Here is a 26090-nt window from a genome sequence, read left to right as displayed (position 1 = left end):
AGTGTGGTGTCAATACTTACTTCAGACACATTTGGTTGTGCCTCCCTGAAGCTCCCTCAGTGGTCACCTAGCTGACTGCCTACATAGGGCAGTGGTGGTCTTATGCAGTTCTGAGGGGGTCTTCTGGGTCTGCCTTCCATGCTGTGAGGGCCCAAACCTGACTCAGAGATGCCCTTGAAGGCCCCTGGCTAGAGCTGGGGAGAGGCTGATCTCCAAAGAGCTGGTCCCTACATCCTAAGCGGAGGCAAATGGCTGGAGAACACTCTGGCAACCCAGGTCCTGAAGGTATGAAATGCCAGCTTCGTATCTTGGAGTGGATGCAGTCTGGAGTTTAAGGAATGTGAAGACACATCCAACATGCTAGCTCCATAGGTAGCACTGCTAAGCCCCTCCCACAGTAATCTGGAAAAACCTTTGTGGGAAGTTTTTGACCTTTTGACCCCTCCTAGAACAGACTGTAGGCTCACAGCAGCTTTTTTTTTTTTTTTCAGTGCCATACCCCAAAAACATAGAGCAGCACCTAGTCAAAAATGGGTATTTAGGGGCGCCTGGGTGGCTCAGTCGGTTAAGCGTCTGCCTTCGGCTCAGGTCATGATCCCAGGGTCCTGGGATCGAGCCCCACATCGGGCTCCCTGCTCCGCGGGAAGCCTGCTTCTCCCTCTCCCACTCCCCCTGCTTGTGTTCCCTCTCTCACTGTGTCTCTCTGTCAAATAAATAAAATCTTTAAAAAAAAAATGGGTATTTAATAACTATTACTAATCTACTGGAAACATCCAGAATTCAAATGGCTACTGTATGACAAAAAAGTTACACCAAATTAAAGTGTTCACAGAGCCCAAAGGGAAGTGGGTAGTAGAGACAGTGGGTCTGGAAATTGGATCTGAGGTGGGGATCTGCTATAGAATTTGGTAAAGTAAACAAGAAGCAGGATATGATGCATGGAGATTAAAGTAGTGAGCTCTGGTAACCCCTAGTGGGTACACTGTTCGGGGGTGCTGCAGACAGGAGAAATACAGCATGTATTTACTGAGCACCTACTACAGACCCAACCCTCTCCTGGAATTCGTATGCTCTTCTAAACGGACAAAATTAGTTGAACAAGACAGTTCATTATTTCTCATCAATACAAGGCCCATCTTCTCCCCAGAAGCCCCTACTCCTACTGCCTCAACTCCCATTTATAGAAAAAGCTAAAAGAAGTGACCAAGTGGGAAGTTTAACTGGTGTTCAGAAGAACAAGCTCTTGGCCTACTGTTAGCAGGGGCAGCATTCTGCTCAAATCAGGTCCTGTACCTGTTAACAAGACTGCCATCTCTTGGTGGGGGACAGTGATTACATGATTCTCTTTACTTTCGTAGGTTCTGAGCTTAGGACCACAATGCAAGTTAGATGTTCCTTCTCTTTGTGTCAAATAGAGTTAATTGTTAGGATTTAGAGGCCTAGAATGTGTTTTGAGAACATATTTAGGGCATCCCTAAGTTTCTAGGATGCCCTTAGCTATGAAGTGGGGAGATTCTATCCAGAGTCAGGATGTAAAAAGCAAACACGCAGTTGGAGAGAATTGCCCATCGCAGGCACTCTTGGCAGCTGTGCTGACTGCCTGGATAGTCGTTCAGAGGAAAAAGTAGTGAGAGAAGGGCTGGAGATAGGTAACGGGGATTTAGGTCTTTCTCTAAAAAGAACAGCTTCCAATCGGAGAAGCAGATGACGAGTATCCAGCTATCGAACCCACAAAGGACAAACTCCCCCACCCAGGCACAGTCTGATTGCTGAGATGAAGCACGCCTAGAGGTAGAGTAAGCCCTTTCTAGGTTAACGTAATCAGATGTATGTGGGACACCTGCCACTCACTGCAAAGCGCTTCACAGAGCAGGCTGGCTGTATTCATCTGTGTAATAAAGCTGACTCTGAAACAAACCCTTTTTACCCAGTTTCTCAGAGTCCTATTGTAGAGAACATGCCTTTAATTAGAGTCAGACTACACAGTGGTGGGGCTCAGCTATACTGTGGTTTGGTGCCGCAGGCAGAAAAGTTACCATGTATTTTTCTAGGCAAGCAAAATGTAGATGTTTAATATCAGATATCTCTCCAGGGAAAGAACATCCTGTAGCTCAGAGAAATGATGCAAAAGTTTGGGCTAATTTTTGGTCTTTTAAAGATAGAACATTCAGGTTTTTGCTTGTGAGCAGTGCCATAACTGGGATAATTAATTTAGGCCTCACAACTGCATGTCAGGGTTTTTAAGGGATGAAGAAATTGAGGCTCAGGGAGGTTGAATAACTTGCTCAAGGTCACATAGTTACAAATGGCAGGGCTGGGATTCAAACCCAGTTAGTCTTTTAAATGTTTTCTTTTTCTTAGGCTTGTACTTAAGAGCTCAACTTTCTTAACTTGTGTGGCACACTGGAGAAGAACGTGGTGTTCGGAAAGCAGAGGTTGTAAGTCACCCTGTGTCTAGCAGCTGAAGGACGGAATGGTCAGTCTGTGAGATTAGGCTTAGCCGGTGGCCTTCAGGCTCTTCCAGTCAAGATGTTTCTTCTTCCAGGATCTTTGCTCTAACGATAAGAATGTTCACTGCAACATTGTTTTTAAGAGTAAAAAGCAGGAGGCATTGGTCCCTAACATGCCCAACAGCTCCCGGGTGTCCTGTGGTTCATGTCAGTTACCATGGGACCTTGGAGGGTTGCCCCCACCACCACTGGGGGCAAGGAGATACAAGTGTGAGAACATCAAAATGGGACATATTTTTGTAAATATCTAAAAAAAAACAAAAAACCCCAACCAAAAAACAATGCTATGCAAGAATTACTTGTACAAACTACACAGCTCATGCTTTGTTTTCTAGCATCCAAGACAACTTAGGAGGATTTCTGTGGCAATGAAGCATATTTTACTGGAAATGAAGTTGATTTTTTCAAGCTCCCAAAAGTAAACGTAAATAGCTGTTCATACAAAGTAATAGTTGCACTGTCTTTTTCTTGGGTGGTTGGGAGATCATTTTATGTTGGAGACTCTGCCATAGGATTTTGTGGAATTGGGAGCCTAATTGATTTCATTCTTATTTCAGTGCGGATTGTTGGACCTTCAGATGGAAGTGCTTATCTTACAGATTTTTTTTTTTTTAAGATTTTATTTATTTATTTGAGAGAGAGAGAATGAGAGACAGAGAGCATGAGAGGGAGGAGGGTCAGAGGGAGAAGCAGACTCCCCGCCGAGCAGGGAGCCCGATGCGGGACTCGATCCTGGAACTCCAGGATCATGACCTGAGCTGAAGGCAGTCGCTTAACCAACTGAGCCACCCAGGCGCCCCTATCTTATAGATTCTTATGGAACCAGACTTACAAGACTATTACTAATAAAACATTTAGGAAAATAGTTACAATCATAAACATTTTTTAAAAGAAACAGACTGAGGGACACCTGGGTGGCTCAGTTAAGTGTCTGTCTTCGGCTCAGGTCATGATTCCAGGATTCTGGGATCGAGTCCCACATCGGACTCCTTGCTCAGCGGAGAGTCTGCTTCTTCCTCTCCCTCTGCCCCTCCCCCTGCTTATATTCTCTCTGTCAAATAAATAAAATCTTTAAAAAAATTAAAAAAAAAGAAACAGACTGAGCCTCCTTGACTTTAATAGAGAACTCACAGTATGTGGATTTCCAGACTTTCCTTTTTCCTTCTTTGCATATCATATTATGGGTTCTGTGTGATTTTATTGTTATTTTTATTTTGTTGTTTTAGTTAAAAGTACATATTCTGAGATTTATTTAATAGGACTTTCTTTGAGAGCTGTATAAAAAAAAGAAAGTAAAAGGTTTAAAGCAACCTAGATCAAAAACAGACTGGAAAAACAAATTATGGTACAAACACACAATGGAATAATAGGCAGCTAGAACAAAGAAAGAGGAAGTTCCTCGTGTTCTGATACGGAACCATCACGCAAGATATATCTGAAAAAAAGCAAGGCATAGAATAGCGTACAGTCTGTCATAATTCGTTTTAAGGAAGGGAAAAGACTATGTGTATTTTGCTTGTACAGTCAGAGATCATCTCTGGAAGGACACCCAAAGAACTGGTAACACTCATCAGCACTGTGCCAGGAAGTGGTCACTGGGGGACAAGGGTGATAGGATTTTCACTTTCCATTCCTTTGTACCTTCTGATTTTAAAGCATGCAACCATATTACCTATTCAAAAAATGTGTATCTGTACTCTTCTAAAAGTGAATTATGATGTGAGCTTAAAAAAAGGGGTGTCTGGGTGGCTCAGTTAAGTTTTGGCTCAGGTCATGATCTCTCTAAGATCGAGCCCTGCGTCAGGCTCTGTGCTCAGTGGGGAGTCTATTTGAGGATTCTCTCTCCCTCTCCCTCCACTTTGACAGGCTCTCCCCCGACCCCCCACCTAAAATAAATAAATAAATCTTAAAAAAAAAAAAAAAACCCAACAGAATATACAAAAATTTATATATGCCCACACAGTCATATACACAAAATACACATACAGGGGAAATTCAATGTTACATCAAGATGGTAATAATCTTTTATTTTTAATAATCTTTTATTTATCAGGATTTTTATGATGTGGTTAGAATACCCAAGTCCTGTTTGTATGTTTAACTCACTTCCACCATGACTGCACCAGCGTTCCAATCAGTAATCAATTTCCAGAGATGGAAATGAAGATTAGGACTCTGGGTTCCCAATATTTTCAGAATACTCAACAAAGGAAAAAATCTACAGTCCCTAAAAAGTTGGTGAGTCAATACTTCCCAATCCTTAATGAAAACACAGGGAGTATAAATAAAGAACTACAAAATTTGGTTCTCCAGGTAGACAGTAAAAAGGGAGAGGAAAATACCTGTCCATCGGGTAGCAAACTACTGAATGACATAATGTGCAGTTTCATAATCCTACGAGAGAGCTCCCTGTTTCAAATCACTACTCTTCAGCTTCCTGTTTCTTCCTTCATTCTCACTAGTAACCAAGGAGACCACGGGTTTTCCTAAGCTTCTATCTCCCAAACATCAAACTAGTTCTCTTTCTGTTTAAAGGAGGGAGGAGGCAGCAAAAGAGAAATGACTTTTAACTTAAACATAAATAAATAAATAAATAAATAAATAAAATTGTGTTCTCATAAAACCATTGCCCTTGTTTTCTGACACTGGGTAAAAGAGATTTGGGGGCACTTGGCTGCTTCCATCAGTGGAGCATGTGACTCTTGAACTCAGTGTTGTTAAGCCTGAGCCCCACGCTGGGCATAGAGTTTACTAAATAAATAAAACAGATTCAGAAACAACTTCCGAATCCCAGCTGAAAGAAGGGAATCCACCCCCTCCTGAAACCAGGTAAGCAGTGACCTACCTCTGGAATGAAAAGGAAAAAGTCAGGGCCTTAACAGAGCCCATCTGCTATGGCCATGATCTTGGGCTTGGTTCTTAGGCTGACATTCACTTGAGTCTATCATCTGATACAGTCACTTTCTTGGTTGCAATTTATGAGCTACCAGTGTTTACTTGTGAGACTGTGTGGGAGCTGGAAGGGAAGAAGATAAATACACCAAAGCCCAGTTGAGCAACTGACAGGCTTTACATTTTATTTCCAGGAAATGACATCTTGTTTTCACAAAGAGGTAGACCATCCTCTCCAAGAGAGGCTGCCTTAGCTTTTAGGGGCAGCCGTAGGGGTACCGCACCCCGTCCAAAACAAATGTCAACTGAGGGGCTTCTGAGGTACCAAAACGCTAACAGAAACAATAAAGTTAAAAAGCAGAACAGAAATACATAACCCATTCACCACACAGGGAAGCGGAGTCTATCAAGTCCCCGGAAGCAGCCCTCGTGGTAGCAGCACGGCCAGCCAACAACGGTCGTGCGGAGGACTCGCTAACTCAGTCTCTGTCCCACGGGGCTCCGCCCCGCGCGCCATCTCAGAGCGGCCCAAGACCTGTCCACAGATAATCCTCCAGACCCTCCCAAGCTTCCACTGCCTGGTAGTCCCTCGAACGCCCCTGGAACGTGGTCTTCAGGACAGTCTCCTTGCTTGGACGAGAAAGAAAAGAGAATTAAAGGAGGAGCCTGCATTTCCCTGGCCCGGCCTCCCTGCTGCCACCCTCATGTCACGCTGCACAGAGCCTGCTCCTCATTTCTCCCAGAGTAAGAGTTCAAGGCCCACTCCTACCAAAGGCCCACGAGGTCCTTCTGTGCTGCCCCCCTCGCCCCCATGGCACGCTCCACTCCGGTCACACTGGCGGCCTCCCAGCCCTCTGCCTCCCCAGGCGCATTCCCCCTTCCTGTAACACTCTTCCCGCAGGGCGGCCTGGCCACTGCCTCCAGGGCTTTACTCCAGTACTGCCTTCTCTCTGACGCCTCCCTCGACCACCTTACCAAAAATGGCAACGATCACTCCCTGATCCCTTGCTTTTTCTCCTTAGCACTAATCACATCTAACTTACTAGATTTTCACTTGTCTTTCTATTCCTGGATCCTAGAGCAGCACCTGGCACAAAGCTGGCCCTCAATGAACATGTGTTGAAGGACGAAGGAATTATATACACAGCACTAGGCAAGGAGAGGTAGTAGACAGGGAGGAAGTGGGAGGGACAATTTACTGCTATTCACTGTTTGTTTCCTCAATCCGGGGAAGCAGGGATCCTGGCCTAAGAGCACAATAAAGATACCAGGGAGACTGTCCCCTTCCCTGAGATTGAGGTCCTGAACAACTGTCGGCAGGAGGACTGACAGGGTTATAAAAGTTACTCTTCTCCACTTGTGGGCAGCCTTGGAGAGCTAAGCAAGGCTCCCCTTCCCGCAGCTAACGGCCTCACCTAGTAACTCACAGAAAAATACAGAAGCCACAAGAAAGAAATTCTCTGGACTCCCCTCAAGCAAATTTCCTTGCCCACCCTCCCACATTAAACCCTTCTCTCTCGAAAACAGATGTACCCTCCCACTTTTAAAGACTAATTCCTCAATCTGGGCCATGCATTCCCTGCCCTGCCCCATCCTGATTTCCAAAGAATCTGAGCCTGCCCACTATCTCAACTTCCCAGCCTCTCGAGCTCTGCCACAGGCTCAGCAACTGAACACACTTGGATCTCTCATGTCTTTAAAAAACAAAACAAAAACTTCCTCTTATCCCACCTCCTCCTCCAACTATGGCCTTCTCTTGGTGCTGTCCCTACCATCTTGGCGGTAGCCAGATTTCTTGAGGACCCTGTCTATCTTACTTTGCTCTACTCCCTAACCTCACACTCATTCTCCAATTCACTTGTGCAAACTAGCCTCTCACCCCACCAGCCCCCCAAACTTGTACTAGATAAAGTCATCAATGTCCCACACTCCTGCTACATCCACAAGGCAATTTTTCATCCTATGCCCTGCTTACTTTTATCCCCAACACCTGGCACTTAGGAGGAACTGGGAAGGAAAGGCCCAAACAAAAGGAAGCAAGGAACAGATATTGGTTCTGGTTCAGGTTTCATGGGACAAGGGTAAAAGAGGTCCAAACTCTCCAGAGTCGGAAAGCAGAAAGCAATTCAAGCAGAAGCCTTAGCCAGGAATAGGAGCATGTCTGGTCTCATTAGATTTCTTAAAAACCACAGTAGCAGGCAGTCGGGCAGGATATATATCCAGCTGGTGTAGAGAAGCCTCAACGGGTGATGCACCTAATTCTATGATATTCTATGGGGGAGGGAGGAGGAAACATAATCAGTGACCCCAGCCACTCTCTAAGATTAGTTCATGGAAATCTAAAAATGCTCTGTGTTCATCTAGAGTTAAGTGTAGAAACCAAGAAACTCTCAGGGAAAATCTGGTTTGGTTAATGACACTCCTATTTACACAGGTGGCCTTCTATAGTAAGAACTTCCTGAAAAGTATATGTCTGTAAAGCAAACCATAAAGTTACATGCTCATCGGAAGGGAGAATCCATTTTTTTAGAGAACCAAAATAACTCTGTTTTATCATTAAGAAGACAAAAGGGGAGCCTGGGTGGCTTAGTTGGTTGAGTGTCCAACTCTTGATTTCGGCTCAGGTCATGATCTCAGGGTAGTGAGATGGAGCCCCGCCTCAGGCTCTGTGTGTCAGGCTCCGCATTCAGCACGGAGTCTGTTTGGGTTTCTCTCCTTATGCCCTCCCCACCGCCCCCCGCTTGTGCGAGTGCGCGCTCTCTCTCAAATAAATAAAATCTTAAAAAAAAAAAAAAAAAGTCTAAAAGACTCTAGAGTCAGCGAGCAATCTGAGGTTCTAGGGCTTCACGGGTTGCTACTCCACACACACTGTAATTAATCCCACGGCTGACCTCTACTCCGATCACGGTCCCCTCCCCCACTGGGGGGACAGTTCCTGCGCTGCCCTTGTCATTTCCAACTATGCATTCTGAGATGCCAGTAAGGGTGATGGGGGAGATGCCCATCAAGGGATAAGGAAAGGAAGGACAATAGACAAAGAGAAGGAAAGGAAAATTAAGGTGCAAAAATGGGAGGTGGTAATGGAGAAAAAAAAAAAAAAGCTTCTAGTAACAAGTTTACTAATTTTCTATCCCATGGCGGTTTTACAAAGGAAGAATTTTTAAAAGTCAAAAATTTTAGAGCGCCTAGGTGGCTCAGTTGGTGAAGCGACTGCCTTCGGCTCAGGTCATGATCCCAGGGTCCTGGGATCGAGTCCCACATCGGGCTCCCTGCTTGGCGGGAGGCCTGCTTCTCCCTCTCCCACTCCCCATGCTTGTGTTCCTGCTCTCGCTGTCTCTGTCTCTGTCAAATAAATAAATAAAATCTTTAAAAAAAAAGTCAACAATTTTAAAGCGTTCAGTGTTACATACTATTTGAGTGCGTGCATGTGGACACCCTAGCCCATGCCTACCTTGCTGAGAGCCATTTTCCCCCAGATGAACTATCCTGTGCTGGACAGGCATGCTGACCTCATGCGCACGACCCTTCAGATTTTCTAGGGGCAGGACTGGGTGGATTAAGAGTACCTGCTAACAAGTATTCTCTCTGGATGAGCTCAGCTTGCCAGACACAGTTACTGTGGCCATGCCCACATCCTCCTTTACGAGGCTGTCTTTCAGCAGAGGGGGATGGGCATTATCACGGAAAACCTTGCAGCTGGGCAGACAGATCTCTTTTCAGTGACTGCCACTTTCTCCTGTCCCGTGTCTGGATCACCCTCCTCATAGCCTACGGGCAACTGGCAAGAGCCACAGGCCCTGTGGTCTGACCTGAGTCGATCTTCCCAGCGACCCTCAAGCCTGGGGGGGTCTGTGTCACCCTCAGGGAAGCTATGCTTCCTCAAGCCTTCTCCCCACCTCGGCATACCTAAAGGCCACAGCACACTCCCGCCAGGAGCCTTGGCTCAGTGTAACGGTACCAAGGGAGCCAGGGGACGCAGTCTGAAAAAGCCCCTGGATTGAAAATCACTATTCTAAAGGACCGACAAGATTTTATTTCTAGATAATTTGCTTTCTTCTTTTCTGAGCACAACCCAAAGAAACTGCTAGGGAAAGCGAAAAGTGAGAATGTTAACACTCTGTCAACCAACCAATATTTAATGAGAACAGAACACACAGAGGAGGGGAAGTAGCTGACAGAAGACTGCTCTAGCCCCTCACCAGCTCCGGAGGGAGATCCTCTATAGGGAATGTCAGAATGTCTTCCCTTCAGAAAATCTCGTATCAATATCCCAGAGAGCCACAATTATTCATGTGACAAGCACTTACTAGATGTTTGTTATCTGCCCCAGCTCCAGAGCATCCTTTTTCTAACATAGGATCTAGTATCCAAGCATTATCCTCCTCTCCTCTGTATAATCTGGCCTCACAGAGTTTACAAGGATCAGCGGCTCATCAGTCATGCGGCATCACTCCTCCCACGGGGATAGGGAACTGGAAGACAACCACCAGCCTGGAGGCCTGGAGTGGGGCTGCTCTTGTGCTGCCACCGACAGATGGGTTTCCCTCCCTGAGTCTGTGGTTAAGAGCAACCCCTGCCCAGGAGGAAAACAGCCTTCTCGCGGTATCCAAACTCCGACAATTATAGGCCTGCCAATCCCAGTTCCCAGATCCTAAGTCTGGTCCTTTTTTAAAATTCCCATGCACTGGGGATTAAAGCAGCTTTCAACTGGCAAGGAAGGTTGGTATTTGAACTGAGAATTTTCTCTAAACCTCCTCACACTGCAGACCAGTGAAGCTGCTGATGGCTCTGGCACATGTTTCCCTAAATCGGGACTCAGAACCTTCTGTCTGTCTCTGGAGAACACCTCGGAGCTGCATTCGCTGCAACAACCACAGAAACGGAGACCAGTGTCAGCGCCTCTCCCGGCGGGGGAGCGCAGCGGAGAGGCCGCTTGAGTTCACCGCGTCGGCTCCGAGGGTTACCGACAAGGCACAGAGGCACCCTCTTTAGCCTCTGGAGGGAGAGGGGGGTTTGGTGTGATTTATTCTACAGGATTAACTGTGTGAGGGGAGCCAGAGGTGAACTTAAGACACGGGGCTCCTCTTTCCCTTTCCAGTGCTGCATGAAGCCATCTATCGCGCTTGCACGCGCAAGAAGAAACCCAGTCAGTGGGCTGGGTGAAGAAAGTACATGAGTGTCCCAACCCCCCAACCCCCGAGACCCAGCACACTCCAACTCAAAGGCTGACCTGGGTTGAATCTGGGTCCCAGGTCACTGCTCCTCTCAGAAGGCATTCACGATACCTCAGTGGACACTTCCTAAGCCGTGGCTGTCCTCAGGCTGCCCTGGCCCCATGTGGACATTCTGTCACGTATGGGCAACGAGGGGGCACTGCTATGAACACATCACCGCTTCTCGTGCCTCTGTGCTTTGTGCTGAAGCCTCTGCTTGGAAAGCTCCACCCCTGGGAACCTTGAAGACTCAGTTCAAGTGACACTTCTTCCATGAAGCTTTCTACTGGACCTCCACCTGCCCCGACCAAACCGACAGCCCGCTCCTCTACAGTGTACCAGCACACTGGCGTGGGACTTGTCCGACTGCCTACTCGCCTCTCTCCCTCCTCCATATGGGCTTTAGTGCTGTGGGAACGGTGACAAGGCCGTACATATCTCTTTATCCCCGTGTGGCGTGTACCGTTCCCGTAAATGCTGACGGAGGGAGAATTGAGGGGAAGAGCAATGGGATTCTGCCAGAATCAAGCGGCTCCTGCGAGGTAAAAGATCTGGGAGGGCTCAAACTGGGCACAAAATCTATGAGCACACAGCTGTCAGGAAAGTGGAGAACACTTCGGTTCCAAAGAACCACCTGAGGGCTGTCCCCCCCTTCCCCAGGTGAGATGCCTTCCTTGGCAGAACAGGCTCAAGCCCACTTCCTGCTCAGCAGCTGCTTCACCTGGCTCTGCACAGGCTCACGGCCTCCGCTCTGGCTGATCAGCCAAGGGCCAGTCACAGCATTGCCGCCTGCAGACTAGCAGCAGATTCCTGGCCCTATTCAAAGTGGCTGACATCTGCTGAAGGGCTAGCAGGAAGGAAGCAGCGGACAGAAGATCCTACTCTTAGCAGTGTGGCGTTTAGGCCTTCAGTTTCCCTGGACTGGGAGAAAGGTATAGCCAGAGACATGGATGAACCTGGGTTACCAATGGCCAGGTGGTGGGGAGCACCTGTAAGGGGCAGTGAGCTTCTGGGTCTTCTCTGCTCGGCCCTTATGGGCAGCCAACTGACATCACTGCACTTTGGCTCTGATGCTCTCCCAGAAGGAAGTGCTGTGCTGGACTATTATTACCGTGATAATCGGATCCAGCCTGCTTCTATGCACTCTCATCCCTGGCCAATAACCAATCCTTTTTCCTCTCCATTAGCTTCCTTGTGCCTTGCCCCAAGATGCATCTTTAACTACAGGACATTTAAGTCTCAAGTGGAGGGGCTCTGCAACCCTCAACACAGCAAGCTTCAAGGGTGATGAGATCACTTGGTTGAATAAGTGGATATTCACCAAGGAAGCATGGTTCATTAGGAGAACTCACCCACCCATTTCCCCAATCTCTTTATCCAAATTCTCTCCAACTGGGAGACTAGCTGGTAGACATATTAGCATCCTCAAAGATTAAATTTCTCTAATTTAACATTATGTTCAATTTGTGTAATTAAGCTGTGACTTACTATAAAATGTGTGTTCTCATCAAGCATTCTCCAATTTGTCAATCTCTGATTTGTTCATCTCCTATTGATAACTGATTGTGTACCCAGCCCAAGATTTTTGCCAACACCTGGACAGCAACTGAACTGTCCTGAACAACAGCACCATCTAGTGATTGGTACAATAAACCTTCTGACCTTGTGTTTTCTACCCACATCCATAACCAAGGTACATACACTTAAGTCTCCCCCTTTCCCGTTGCTCAAATACGCGAGCCTATGCTCCCTCAACTCTTTCTCACATGTTCATTACCTTCAACTCTCCTTCCTTTTTTCCCATTTCTCCCTCCTCTTCTTTAGCTTAAGAATCATTTATCCTACTCTCTTCCCCAACCAAAAAATCTGCTTACTTAAGCTTGTCAGTCTTCTGTTGAGGGAACTCACTCACCTTCTTATTCATACCCACTCACCTTTTCGTTCCCTAATGAGGACAATTCGTCGTTCTTTCACTTCTGAGCTCAGATTATCTACCATCTTATTAATGCAATTGTCCAGAACCAGGGAGTGGGTTTTGGACTTGATGTCCTTCCGACAAATGGGGCATTCTACCTTCCGCTTCATCCACTCATTGATACAGTAGGAGCAGAAACTGTGGGCACAGTTCAAGGTGACAGCCTACAATGGGAATGTGAACACACATATCAGAACCGTCATGCTTACTTTCCCAGGGAGGTTGTGATCTCAAAGCTAGGACAGGAGTTCATTTCCAAGGCCAAATGGAAATTTAACCCTAATCCCATCTAGGGGGCTTACAGATGGTATTAGAATTGTTCTTGGGGATGGGAGATTTTAAGTCAGATGGTTCATCTTCGTTCTCAAAGGTAAGTTCAAATTTGTCTGTCTTGTTCCACCAACTCAGACGACACTGCCAAGGCAGGTTAGCTACCTTGCAAACAAACGTCACTGGACACAAGCAGGACTAGTAAGCGTGTGAATGTTTGGTACAAATACATCACTAATTCTCTCATGGGAAACAAATGTATAACCTGCTAATGGAGAATCAGATCAATCTTAATAGATGACGGGGAGCACACTCTGAATACTCAGTATACAGAACGGCAGGAGGCAGCATCTATACTCAAAAAAACTTAAAAAGTAAAATACATGTAAAAGACAACTAAAAAGGCTGGGGAAAAAGAAACTAAAACAATGGGAAAAAATGTAATGGATTCACTGACAGTGACTGAATCCTTAAGTAAATAAGCCTGAGAGAAGAGGGAAAGCAGAAGGGAGTCTAAAGCTGAGGAGGTCCTCCGAGTCACTCCAATGGTCAGATGTCTGCCAGGGCCCTTTTCACTTCTGAAAATATAAACCGTGCTCTTCACTACTCTTGTTTATGTACATCTCCTAAGATACAAGTTTTTCTGAGGCTCAAAAGTCTTCATTCCTGCTTTTAGGATAGCAGTGGAAAATACCAGAAATTATGCATTTTTCAAATGCCAAGTCAAGCACAGAAAGCCAACTAGGAGGTATTTTGTTAACTATATGAGATAAATCCTCACAAACAGGACTAAAAACCTGTCTGATTAAAATAAAACCTCTTTCCAACACTGACTTTACAAGGTGACTGTAGAAAAGGTCACGCAGTCTGCGGTAAACAAGGCGCAGGTCAGGTTGTTTGTCTGTTGTCTGTGGAGATGTTCTGGGTGGGCTAACTCATCACCCAGCCCAACATCCCTTCCCTTGCCTCCCTCTAGCAGAGCCCTGTCAAAGCCACACTGGGTCTCTCCAAAGTAGGGAATCAAATGACTAGAAACTATGGGGGAAATGATGACCTGAGTCAAACTGGATCCAGAGCAAAAGAAACAGATCTACCCAGGACAGATTTCTCAGGAGGCTAATAGACTCAACCTCCCTATAGACTACCAGAGACAAGGAAGGAGTGCGTGCACGCATTTTCTTTTTTAAAGAAGTCTGAAAAGCACTGTCATTTAACAACTTGAGTTTAAGATGAATGGTATAAGATGAACTGGTCACAAATGCAAAAATTTGACATGATAACAAATGGTAACCTAGGAGATGTTTTCGTTTTCATAGGGAGCCTCAGAGTCCCAGAAATATGTTCCATCTGGCTGAATTCCCAAAGTGGTCACACGTCAGTGACATTTACCACCCTGTTAAAGACTGAATGAACTATCTGCCCACTCTCAGCACTGCGCCCATTCAGAGTAAAGAAAGAGAAGCTTTATTGAGCAGCTTTACTCTGATACCTCAAAAATCTAATGCCACATGGCCCCGTTTTCTCCCAACAACAAAGAAATAAAGGCTTTTTTGCAGCTAAAAAGAGCGACTGTACCAAATAAACACTCAACAACACACAAAATAAAAAGATCAGTAAAGGTAAAGAAGACTACAAAAGACAAATGAGACATGGCCACCTCTCGAAGTCACTTTGAGGTCAGATAACTACAATAGATTCCTAGAATAAAAATCTCTTCAGAATGTTTCCCTATAGCAGAACCTGTGCAGCCGAGGCTCCGTTCAGGGTTGAGAGGAGTAAGAAGGCATGAGCCACTGCTTGTAATTACCTCAATGAAGTATTCTGAGCAAATAATACACTGGAGCTCATTCTCTAGCACGTCATTCACGTGGCTAAGCACTTCCTCCTTCTGTGCTTGCACCTTCTCCTTCTCTTCCTGCAAAGACACACAACCCCACCTGTCATTTGGAGGAACTGACAAGAATGCAAAACAGGACAGGGAACAGGTTAATTGTCTGGAATAGGATTCAGGAGTCTAAATAAAATATTCAACCTGGCGCAGCAACAGGAGAATGAAACCCTTTCCCAGAGGGTTATGATTTCTCAGAACTGCTTTCTAATATAGGGCACTGTCTTCCTTTCTTTCCTCTCTCCACTTTTTCTGTATTTGCATTGTAGGTCTGTCTCCTTCCCCAGAACTAACCAAATGAGAAAAACTGAAGGTAGCGTTCAGACCACCCAAGACTAGAATGAGGATTACATATCCTATAACTAACGGCAGTTTAGAGGTGATATAAAATCATCCCAAGCAACCAAGAACTACTGGACATGAAAGCAGACATGAAAAACAGGCCAAAGAGGGGCGCCTGGGTGGCTCAGTAAGTAAGTAAGTAAGTAAGTAAGTTAAGTAAGTAAGTAAGTAAGTAAATAAATAAATAAATAAATAAATAAATAAAATCTTAAAAAAAAAAAAAAAAAAACAGGCCAAAGAGGCAGGAAGCCTGAATTAGTTTATAAGGTCCCCTGTGTTCTTTGCAGCTGCCTCTTCTACAAAATAAGGCTAATACTTATACTCCTCCCTGGAGGCAGGAGGCTGAGAGGGCCTCTTCCAGGCCCTTGGGGATCCAAGCTCTATGATGCTTGCCACCTCCACCTCCTGCAGAGGTCTGCAGTCCAATTTCCCTCTGCTTCCCCCAAGAGGTCAGACCACCTGTGGACACACTTTTTGGGAAGGATCCTAGGTATGTTCTCTTGAAGCAAACATTTATTTATTTATTTATTATTTATTTATAAAGACTTTGTTTAGTTATTTGACACAGAGAGCGAGCAAGCACAAGCAGGGGGGGCGGCAGAGGGAGAGGGAGAGGGAGAAACAGGATCCCCACCAAGCAGGGAGCCCTATGTGGGGCTCGGTCCCAGGATCCTGAGATCAGGACCTGAGCCGAAGGCAGACGCTTAATGCTCTGAGCCACCCAGGCACCCCGCAAACATTTATTTAAGTCAGCACCTCATGCCCTAAACTGAAAGTGTCAGGAGCCCCTGATGGGAAAGGTAAGGCTATTTAGGGTGTATCTGAGTAACTGATTAATTTTTCATTTTTTTTTAAAGATTTTATTTATTTACTTGACAGAGAGAGAGACAGGGAGAGAGGGAACACAAGCAGGGGGAGTGGGAGGAGAAGCAGGCTTCCCGCCGAGCAGGGAGCCCGATGCGGGGCTCGATCCCAGCACCCTGGGATCATGAACTGAGCCGAAGGCAGATGCTTAACGACTAAGCCACCCAGGCGCCCCAATTTTTCATCTTTTATTGTCTCTTTTAATCAAAGCAAAGACTGTCACACTGCTTAGGGCAGTGAAGAGGGTCTGGACCCATTTTAACTAAAGTCAAGTTCCCTGAAAACTTACAAATTGCTAAGTTTAAAAAGATTTGGTGGTTTTTGGAATTTAAGAAAGAAAGTACTATGTGATTTAAACAGAGAATAAGGATCTCAAACCAAATGAAAGTTGAGTCTCCTCCTTTCTGTATTCTGCTCCAGGTCTGTCTGTGGGGAAGGGTGGGCTGAGAGATGCAGTCAGCCTCAGGCATTAAGTTTAGGTCAGAGGTTCCAAACCGGTGGCCTGTGGACTGGATCTTGCTGGCAGATTTGTTTAGTTTGGCCCTCATGGTATTAAAAAAATAAAACAAAACAAAAAAACCTTGAATTTGTTGCTAATATTTAAAATTGAAATAGTTCACATAAACATTTGGATTTCCATCTTCTGTGGAAAAGGCAGAAGATCTGACAACAGTGGGCCTGCACTTCTGGACAGCAACAACTGCCTGCAGCAGAGAAGAACTGCCTCTCGGGGATGGGGGCAGGGAAGGGGGGTGGCGAGTGCCCCTGGCTGGTGTGCTTCTGTCCTCACAGCTCCCTACTGTGATCCTGCACCAAGGCCACTCCACTCACTTCTACCCTGGTGGGCACCTGAGTTTAGAACCCCTTATTTAAGCATTCCACTGATGTGATGTGGGAAATAATTATCTACATGCATCAGGATGAACTGTTTCTCGACTATACCACCCCTTAGCCTGTCTCAATGAAACACTCTGAAGGAGCATCTATCACAGCCAAAGGACGAGACTGCAGGATCAGAGTCTCATTCCCAGCATTTCGCTTCTGAATGAGGGAAGGAAAAAAATGTCTTAGAGGCAGACCCTTCTATAGGCCTGAATAATTTTACGGATTATATCCCCTGAGGCAGAGAACTGCCATAATCTCTCTCTTCGTTCACCATAGCAACCCTTGCACTGTTGAAAATGCTGAGTTGCGTGTACTAACCAAATTCTAAACCTTCATCTTCCTTCTAGTACCTTGGTCTGTTCCAATTCTTTGTTCTTGGCTTGAATGATTGCTTCAAAGTCCTTCTTGCTGCGATTTAGTTCCTCCATTAGAGCCCGATGCTGCAGAAACATAGCAGATACATATTCAAGATGAGCTTATACTGCATCTTTCCTTTCAGCCACACACGAGCCTGCTCCCTCCATCAGTGGCTTTGGTTCAAGGGATCAATGGATTGGCAATTTCAAGAATGCCTTTGTTCCTTCAGGACAGCTCACTTACCTGCTGGTTTTCTTCAGGGAAGGGGGCAGCTAGGGAGGGAGGTCATCAAATCCATTAATCCCTCTGGAAATAACCCAACCTCAATGGCCATCCAAATCAACTAAAGAACTTACACTGCCTTCCAGAGTCTGATTCTGTAGGTTTGGCTGGGGGCCCAGGAATGTGCTTTTTTTTTTTAAAGCCGCCCAAGTGATTCTGGGAACCAATGCTCAAGAGCTGGTAAGTTATCTGAGGCTACCCAGCACTGGGAGTGGCTTTTAAGAAATAATCAGGGAGAAATGGAATGTCTAGATAATCATTTTTGTTGAAATAAAAAAGACCTTTAACCCATTTATTCTACAAATCATATACGACGTGCTTGTAAGGCAGTGCTGCCTGAACCCTGCCTGTGTCTTCTGGAAGCTGGCACACCCAAGAGCTAATAGCTCAATCACTGTGACTAACCGCCTACACTGAATGTCAAGAGATTCTATGAAAATTTCTGAGCACCCTTGTGCTAAAGTATAGCTTACACTTTAATTCTCACCTCAAATCCTTTCTCAAAAAGGGTGGAATAAAGGTAAATATTTCTGAAAAGATATTACTCAAGAAACAAATTTTAAGATGTGTGGTCTCCCCCCAAAAAGCAATTATATCAGAAGGCCTGGGTATTCATCTTGACCACTGATTAGATGTATGTGCCTAACTTACTCATCTATAAAATGGGACAAGAGGTGCCCCTCCTACATCAGTGTTAAGAAAATAAAATAAGAGATATGAAAGCATTTGGAAAAGTTTTTAAAGCTCTATGTAGGGGCGCCTGGGTGGCTCAGTCGTTAAGCGTCTGCCTTTGGCTCGGGTCATGATCCCAGGGTCCTGGGATTGAGCCCCACATCTGGCTCCCTGCTCAGCAGGAGACCTGCTTCTCCCTCTCCCACTGCTTGCTTGTATTCCCTCTCTCACTGTGTCTCTGTCAAATAAATAAAATCTTAAAAAAAAAAAAAGCTCTATGTAAATGCAAGTTTTTGTAATTGCCTAGTAAGTAAAAAAAAAGAAAACTGCTACAGAGGGACCAACAGGGTGGACCAAAAAACAACCACTGTGTCAGTTGAGAGAGTGGTATGTCCCTAGGCACGTTGTTATAAACCATGACCTAAAAGTATCCCATTTTAGACTAATGGAGACTGGCCAACTACCTCATGCTAAATGTTTTCCTATCTCTCAGGAGAGGGTGAGTTGTTGTGGGTGCAAGGTACTCAATGATCCCTTGGGGATTTCCAAGTAGCAGAACCTTACTCTTTTCCAGTCAATTTCAAAACAATATTGCAATACAATTTAATAATGCTCTAAATGGGAAATATGCCTAGTTTCCCACCCTAGAAAATAAACAAGCTTAGAAAATAAAATTCCAAAAAGATTGAATTTTCACCCAAGGCTTTTCAAGGCTATTTGTACACCCCTTAGGGAAATCAAGGCAGGCATTCCCCCCAAAGCTCACAATAATACGGGGCTATTAGCATTCTAAGAAGGTTGGGAATGACATATGCAAGAAAAGAACGTAAGGAAAAATTCTCCTAAACAAATTCTAACGCAATTGCTCACTCTTCTCAAGGAGATTTGAACCATCCCGCTAACCTCCTGACAAAACTTGCATCAAATTCCTGATCATAAACACGTTAAAGATGGAAGATAAAGCAGGTTTAAAAGACCATCAGATGATAGTCAAGTTACATGAAATAAATTACAGGCAATCTTTGAGGGGAATTTATTCCTGTGAGCCTTGCCCTTTCAGTAAATCGCTATGTTTTGCTGACTGTCAAACTGCACTCTCAACCTGACCTAAAATGCTTAACTGGAACATTCTTGAATGGTTTCTGGAAGGCTTCAGCTCAGGAACAGTGAGGTAATAAAGACCCTTGCAGGCCCTGGTGGCCAAGTCATAGCTTGAAATGCCCCTCTGCTGCCCTCACCTTTCTGGAAGCACAGCCACTTCCCCCAGAGAGCCTCCTAACTGCTAAAGGCTCCGTCCCATCTTCACTAGAGCAACGTCTGCTCAGATGAAGACCCAGGTTTTCAGGCTGAGTCCTGGCATGTCTGTGAGGCCCAGTCTCTAACCTGATGGTGTGAGCAGCCACTTGTCTGCAGAGTGGAGATCTGCAGAGGTGTGTGCTAAGCACAAGAGGCAGCCAGCGGCCACGGGAAGCTGCAGCCCACTACAATCCCAGTACAGTGGCAAGAGATAAGTTACCTCCTGCAGAGCCTGGGCCAACTGTTGCTTCAGGTCCTCTTCTCCTTGCTCCTTCTCCAAACCCTGCAAAGCCAAAAACAAAATGGAAGGTTTCCCTGCAGAGAGGGGGATAAAAGAAACAAAATCTAGCAACAAGCAGAGCAGACTAGCTTCTGTGAGCATCTGGAAACAACAGGGGGCAGGGAGCAGGTGGAAAATCTCCCATTTTACTTTAAGCTGTTGGCAGGAAGGGATTTGAGCAGCGTGAACTACTTACTCAAACACTGCACACCTCAGGGCTGTCACCTTCAAGCTACCACCCGAGTTGTTCTGGAGAGAACCCCTGGGGTAATACTCCAAGTCTTCTTCACTGGCTAACACCGTGACTCCCAGAAAGATGTAAACTGAGAGCTTCGAAGCCACCAAATATCTAAACTCAGGTATAATCCCCTAGGTTGACACTCACAAGCTCCACCACGTTTCTTCCCTCAATTCTGGCCACCCTCTTAGTGTGAGTCTCTGTCACTTCTAGCCCATAAACTGCCTCTCCTCCTCGCTGCAACTTACACTCTTTTCTCCATCAGCCCCCTCTGATATGGATGCCTTCCACATCATCGTTGCCCTATGTCCAGCACCTTCTACAACACCCTCTAGGCCCTTCCCTCTTTACTTTAAGAATTACCTGCCCATTTAATATGCCAACTGGAAATTATTCTCTAATTTAAATATATATTGACTTAAAACTGTCCTGATTATTTTACGTGTATAATATATCTCATTTCTTGAACAAGATTTATTTCTTAATGGCAAAAACCCTTTATTAAGCATCTTCATAACCACCTGAACTCCAAGTATAGAACACCAGGCAATGCAGGTGCTCAAAAAAAAAAAAAAAAAAAAAATCTGTGTGAAGCAACAACAGTTAAATGAGCTTTAGAACAATTAGTAGGAGTAGAATAAATCCTTAGGGCTTGGTGGCAGAGGGAAATGCAGCTCATAAACAAAGGACTAGATACATTTCACCATGAGCTATTTATATATGACCCTCAAATACCCTAGAAATTCTCCAAGCCAGTCCTTTTTGCCTTTCTTTACCATTTTGATATAGAAAAAGATTTTATAGCTATATCCTGAAGCATGACCAAATATTAATTAATAATAACTCTTGTTCCTGAACACATTAGCCTTTAAAGAAGGTTCTGCTCTGGTGAAGATGTCATACACTAAATATTAAAGATGAACTCCCTCCATTAACTTCAAGAACTAGTCCAGGCTGGTAGGGGAAGCAAAAAGGTACACATAAGCAAGCAGTGTATACCCTCAGAAAGACCCATTTAATCCATGGCCCTTGCTAATGCTACCAGTTCAAGGGGATAGCAGAGATTAGAATGAAATTTATAAATTGTTCAGAAATAAGCCAACACTACTGGTTGTTCCTTCCCCTGAGCAAAGTAAACAAAACAGAAAAGCTTACTCTCTTCAATCCTGATTGGTCCTTTTTATTTCTAAGTCAACAATGGGGAATTCTTGACATTCAATATTACCTGAGCAAGTAGGTGGGAGTAAACATGTGCTTCTTGCCAGATGGGAACTGACATTTTGAGCAGGGACCAGGATCAGCTCTAGCCCAGAGGCTTTGTGCAAGAGCTTGCAATCTAAGCAAATGACTCCGGGATGGGGACACATTTGGTCTTACCGTGACACAGCTAAGACAGTCATTATTCGACCTTCCCCCTAAAGGCACTGGGGAAGGTGCTTATCACTCAACCCAACAACTGAATCACAATATACCTGGCCTCTCCTGTGCTGGATGCTTAGGATAGAAACAAAAACATTTTCTGCCTTTCTAGGCTCCCACTTCCTAGGTTAGCTACAGAGTTAACTAATTATCAGAGCTAGTAAGTTGCCAGGTACAACAAGAGCAGAGTTACCACCTGACCCATCGCTGCCTTGGGGCTAAGTGATTTGGCTTTGACATAGCAAAGAAAGATAATTCATAAGGACCACTATTGGTTTAACTGAGTGTACTGTGGTTCTGTGGCCTCCTGACCTTCATCCAACCTCTCTCTGAACTTACCTCAGTTCTCAGGGGCCTCAGCTTTACACCCTGAGATCAGTTACGTCCTGGCTAGCCAGCTACCTTACCCCATCATGGCACCACACTCTGGCTCTTGACCATCAGGCTGAAGTCTTAACACTTTACGCTACCCCCTTCTCCCTCTCAAAGTCCTTTGTTCCCATTCCATCTCGCGTCCCTGGCACTCAAAGCACGTGGTCCCTGACCCAGAAACACAGAGCTGTGGCCAGAGGCTCACCAAGGGCCTGCCCATCCCTGAGGAGCACTGGCGTCCTTCCCTCCTGTGTGGTACCTGGAGATGCTGTTCCTCTTCCTGGAAAGTCTTCTCTAGCTGCTCCACTCTGGCCTGCTGCTGGGCCTGCTCTGCACACAGCTGGGACTGTAAGTCCTGCAGCTCCTGCTCCATTTTCACAATTTTCTTTGAGTTCCCTTTTTGGGTCTGCTTTTTCACCTTCAAGACAGCTACCTGTTTTTCCTGCATTTGTGTTCTCAGCTTCAGAATCCTGGACATGGTCACCTTGAACAGCTCTAACCTGCTCTGAGACACTGAAGGGTTTGAGGCTTTCTGCTTCTTACGATGAAGCTCTATGATTTTTGCGGAGCCAGGGTGAACATGAGCCTCTGTGGCCTTCTCACTCGGCTCAAGAGAAGTCAACTTAGGATCCAAATATTCAGAGGGTTGACTGGCCACTTCACCTTTCCCATGAGACTTCACTGGTTGACCAGGTTCACAAGATACTTTACTTATTTTGGATTTCAAATTTGAGGGGCCTTCAGCTCCAGGACCCTCTAATTCATCCAAACTAAATTTCCTTTTAGTTCTCAATCCCCTATTTTTTCCCGTCATCTGGTCATTCTTTGGGGCAAGACAAGGATACATCCTCTCCCAGTCTTCTTCAGTAACTTCATATTCATACTCTGCATTCTCCTTATTCTCCAGAGGTACCCCGAGCTGGATGTGGTCTCCCTTATGGACAGAATAGACCTTTAAAGGTTCTAGACGTACTCTGTTCAGCCAAACACCATTCAGACTCTGGAGAAAGGGAAAGAAAGACGAAATAAGCTTCATGATTTTCTTCCTCTTAATGGACTTTTTCCTGCTGCTGCAAAACCTTCTGCCTTTTCAGAAGGAAAACCCTTGAGAACAAATAGAAAAGGTTCATAAACCACCACCCTTAGAAACAGCATTCTTCCAACAGCTTTGGCTTTTTACCTACATTTTACATTCATGCCTCCACAGAGAACTGCTGGTATAATAGGCAGGAATCACCTTATTACTGGCAGATGAATTACTCAAATGCAGCAGCATTAAAAGAAACTGCAGTTGAATAGCTCCTATTGACCTAAACTGGGGGCCATGGCCCAAGACTGGAAAACCGGCTATTAGCAAAGGAAGCAGCGTCTAATGATGAGGTTCAAAAGGTAGGCTTAGCCAGCAAAGTCACACAAGCACTGTCTCTGAATGTGGCCCCCGAACACATTGGTGAATGAGCAAAGCACTTCCCAGTACACATAAACCTAAAAAGAATGTATCAGTACCTCGTATTGGGATCTAACCCAATTAATAGCCCCAGAGGTCCGCTGGGGAACACAGCATAGTGGTTAAGAGTTGGTGCTCTGGCTCAGACAAACTTGAGTTCACAGCCCAAATGCACCACCTTGGATTTATGAGTTGCCCGGCCTTCAGCACTTTACTTAACCTGTGTCCCAGTTGTCTGCAAAATAGGGATAGTACAGTTCCTAACTCATACCGCTCTGTGAGGAATGAATGAAATAATACATGTAAAACACCGAGCACAGTGACTCATATATAACAAATACTTGATAAATATTTACTTTAATGATTTAAATTAAACCACAGTGTAGGGGTTGAGAGCATGGACCCTGGAGTCACAGTGCCTAGACTTGTAATCTGGCCTCATCACTTAATAGCTGTGTGACTCTGGTTAACTTTCTTAACCTCTCCATGCCCCAGTTACCACATCTATAAAATGAAGGATAATAATAGACTCTCCCTCATGGATTTTGTGTAGATTTAATGAGATGACATATGTAATGTACTTAGAAAAGTGCCTGGCACATGGTAAGCATTATATAAGTGTTCACTACTATTATTATGTTCTGGCTCAATCGACTTATCAACAGTCATTTCAATTCTGTGCTCAGCATCTTGCAAGGTAAATATACTGAGCACAAAAGTAGAAGATATGAAAACAACTTTTAGCAGCTGACTATGGAAAGGAAAACACGAGGGCACATATAAGTAAATATGGGATTACACAGCACAGCCTATAAATGCAAAGGACTATCATGTAGAGCTGGGCCAGAGAAGAGATGCTAAATGGAGATGACAGGTTCTAAAAACAGACTTGAAACAAATGCAGGATTTAAAGTTTAAAGAGATGGGGCTGGGGGGCGGGGGGCGCGGGTGCCTGGCTGGCTCAGTTGGAAGAGCATGGGACTCTTGATCTTGGGGTTGTGAGTTCAAGCCCCACGTTGGGAGTAGACATTACTTAAATAAATAAATTTGGAAGGAAGGAAGGAAGGAAAGAAAGAAAGGCAAAGTGGGCATTTTAACCCATATTAAGAACTTATCTCCCTCTCTTGCTGTGTCTCTGTCAAATAAATAAACAAAATCTTTAAAACAAAACAAAACAAAAAAAGGGGCGCTGGGTGGCTCAGTCATTAAACATCTGCCTTCGGCTCAGGTCACGATCCCAGGGTGCTGGGATCAACCCCTGCACTGAGCTCCCTGCTCCGCGGGGAGCCTGCTTCTCCCTCTCCCACTGCCCCTGCTTGTGTTCCCTCTCTCACTGTGTCTCTCTCCGTCAAATAAAATCTTAAAAAAAAAAAAAAAGGGTGCCTGGGTGGCTCAGATGGTTAAGCGTCTGCCTTCGGCTCAGGTCATGATCCCAGGGTCCTGGGATCGAGTCCCGCATCGGGCTCTCTGCTCCTTGGGAGCCTGCTTCTCCCTCTGCCTCTCATGAATAAATAAATAAAATCTTTAAAAAAAAAAAAAAAAAACTTATCTTCGGGAGACAGTCCAGAGATGAAGGTCACATCTGAACTGGGACTAAGACTATGTCCAAGTTGGTAACTACAGCTACCTCCTCACAGCTAGAAAAGATACCTGGTCAACCCAAAAATGAGGGACGGGGGCTTGACTACAAGGCACAGAGGATGAAGACTAGAGTTTGAATCTCAGTTCTGGGTTGGTAGTAGGCCCTTGCTTCTTGTTTTATATTATGTGGCTGGAGGGGAGAGAGGAAGAGAAAAATGAACATAGATACATACAGAAAGACTGGCTTTAACTCACTGCCTTGGGCCTAACCTGGCTTATCTGGCTAACCTTCTCCCAACCTTTCTATTCATATTCAGCCTGAGAAATTATGAGAGTGTTGAGTTCTGCTGACTTCTGAAACAACACAGGCAGAAATAAAAAAGGAGGGGGAGGGAGGCCAAAAAACTCTATTTGAGAACAGTTCTACAGCAGAATAGTTAATTACAGATTATACACAGGAAAAGGGTCTCAGGGAAAGTAATATGACACAGGAGGCCACCTATTGCCAAGGTACAGATATTTAAGAAAAATCTCAAAAACAAAGAGAGGGTTAAATAAAAGAAGAAGGTTACAGAAGCAGCCCAAGTCTGGAGCAAATAAGGAACCCCTAAAAAACTGGGATGAACTTTTAAGAGGTACTGCAAACCCTTCCCTAGATCCTCCACAGTAACCCGCCTCCTTCAGAGCCCTTTAGATCCAGAAAATAAACTCTCAACATCTTCCCATCCCATTTTACCCTTGGATCCATCTGTTTATCCATTCATCACTCCTTGGTGACATCTAGTGGTATACTTTGGACCACAGCCCCAAGTCAGGTCTGTTCACAAGGTGACTGTAGAAAAGGTTGAAAATACCATAACTGTGTAAGAACAATCGAGTATTGCCCAGGATATGATCTTAAATGCAGTGGTTTCAATAAATCAGACTGTGTTCAAGCCTTTTTTTTTTTTTTTTTTTAAGATTTTACTTATTTATTTGAGAGAGACAGAGATGGCAAGAGAGAGCACATAAGCAGGGCGGAGAGAGAGAAGCAGACTCCCCACCAAGCAGGGAGCCTGACGCTGGGCTCGATCCCAGGACCCTGGGATCATGACCTGAGCCAAAGGCAGACGCTTAACCGACTGAGCCACCCAGGCGCCCCTCAAGCCTTTCTTGATGTTGGTTTTCACAAGCCCCCGTTTGAGCACTATCAGCAACAGCAAAGTGATAACCAAAGAAAAGCCTGCCCAGTGACTCCTAGCCATCAATGGGGAAAAGGTGGGATAACCTGCACCCACGTAAACACCAATTACTTCACTTGATGCTCA

At 45.1% G+C, this 26090-nt stretch overlaps 1 protein-coding gene across 5 annotated transcripts in view; it reads right to left on the bottom strand.

Annotated features, from left to right (window-relative positions):
- Positions 1 to 5561: 5561 nt before the first annotated feature.
- The window catches only part of RNF8 (ring finger protein 8), a 34991-nt gene continuing 14462 nt past the window's right edge, over positions 5562 to 26090 (bottom strand). For 2 of the 5 annotated variants that reach the window (XM_064597552.1, XM_064597551.1), the window contains 6 exons: positions 22015 to 22755; positions 19667 to 19729; positions 17190 to 17279; positions 14668 to 14775; positions 12550 to 12754; positions 5562 to 6028 (listed from right to left, as the gene is read on the bottom strand). In XM_064597552.1, the coding sequence (XP_064453622.1) occupies positions 5877 to 6028; positions 12550 to 12754; positions 14668 to 14775; positions 17190 to 17279; positions 19667 to 19729; positions 22015 to 22755 (1359 nt within the window). In that variant the 3' untranslated portion in view covers positions 5562 to 5876. Of the gene's footprint in view, positions 6033 to 12549; positions 12755 to 14667; positions 14776 to 16341; positions 16498 to 17189; positions 17280 to 19666; positions 19730 to 22014; positions 22756 to 26090 lie in introns of those variants that run through there. The other 3 variants (XM_045866817.3, XM_045866820.3, XM_064597553.1) reach the window with 3 other exon arrangements.

Source organism: Mirounga angustirostris, unplaced genomic scaffold, assembly GCF_029215605.1.
Source record: "Mirounga angustirostris isolate CCGP_5_RB_7025 unplaced genomic scaffold, mMirAng1.0.hap1 SCAF_8, whole genome shotgun sequence".
In the NCBI taxonomy this organism is placed as follows: domain Eukaryota; kingdom Metazoa; phylum Chordata; class Mammalia; order Carnivora; family Phocidae; genus Mirounga; species Mirounga angustirostris.
The sequence above is the reverse complement of the archived record's forward strand: the minus strand, read 5'-3'. Positions and strand labels throughout refer to the sequence as shown.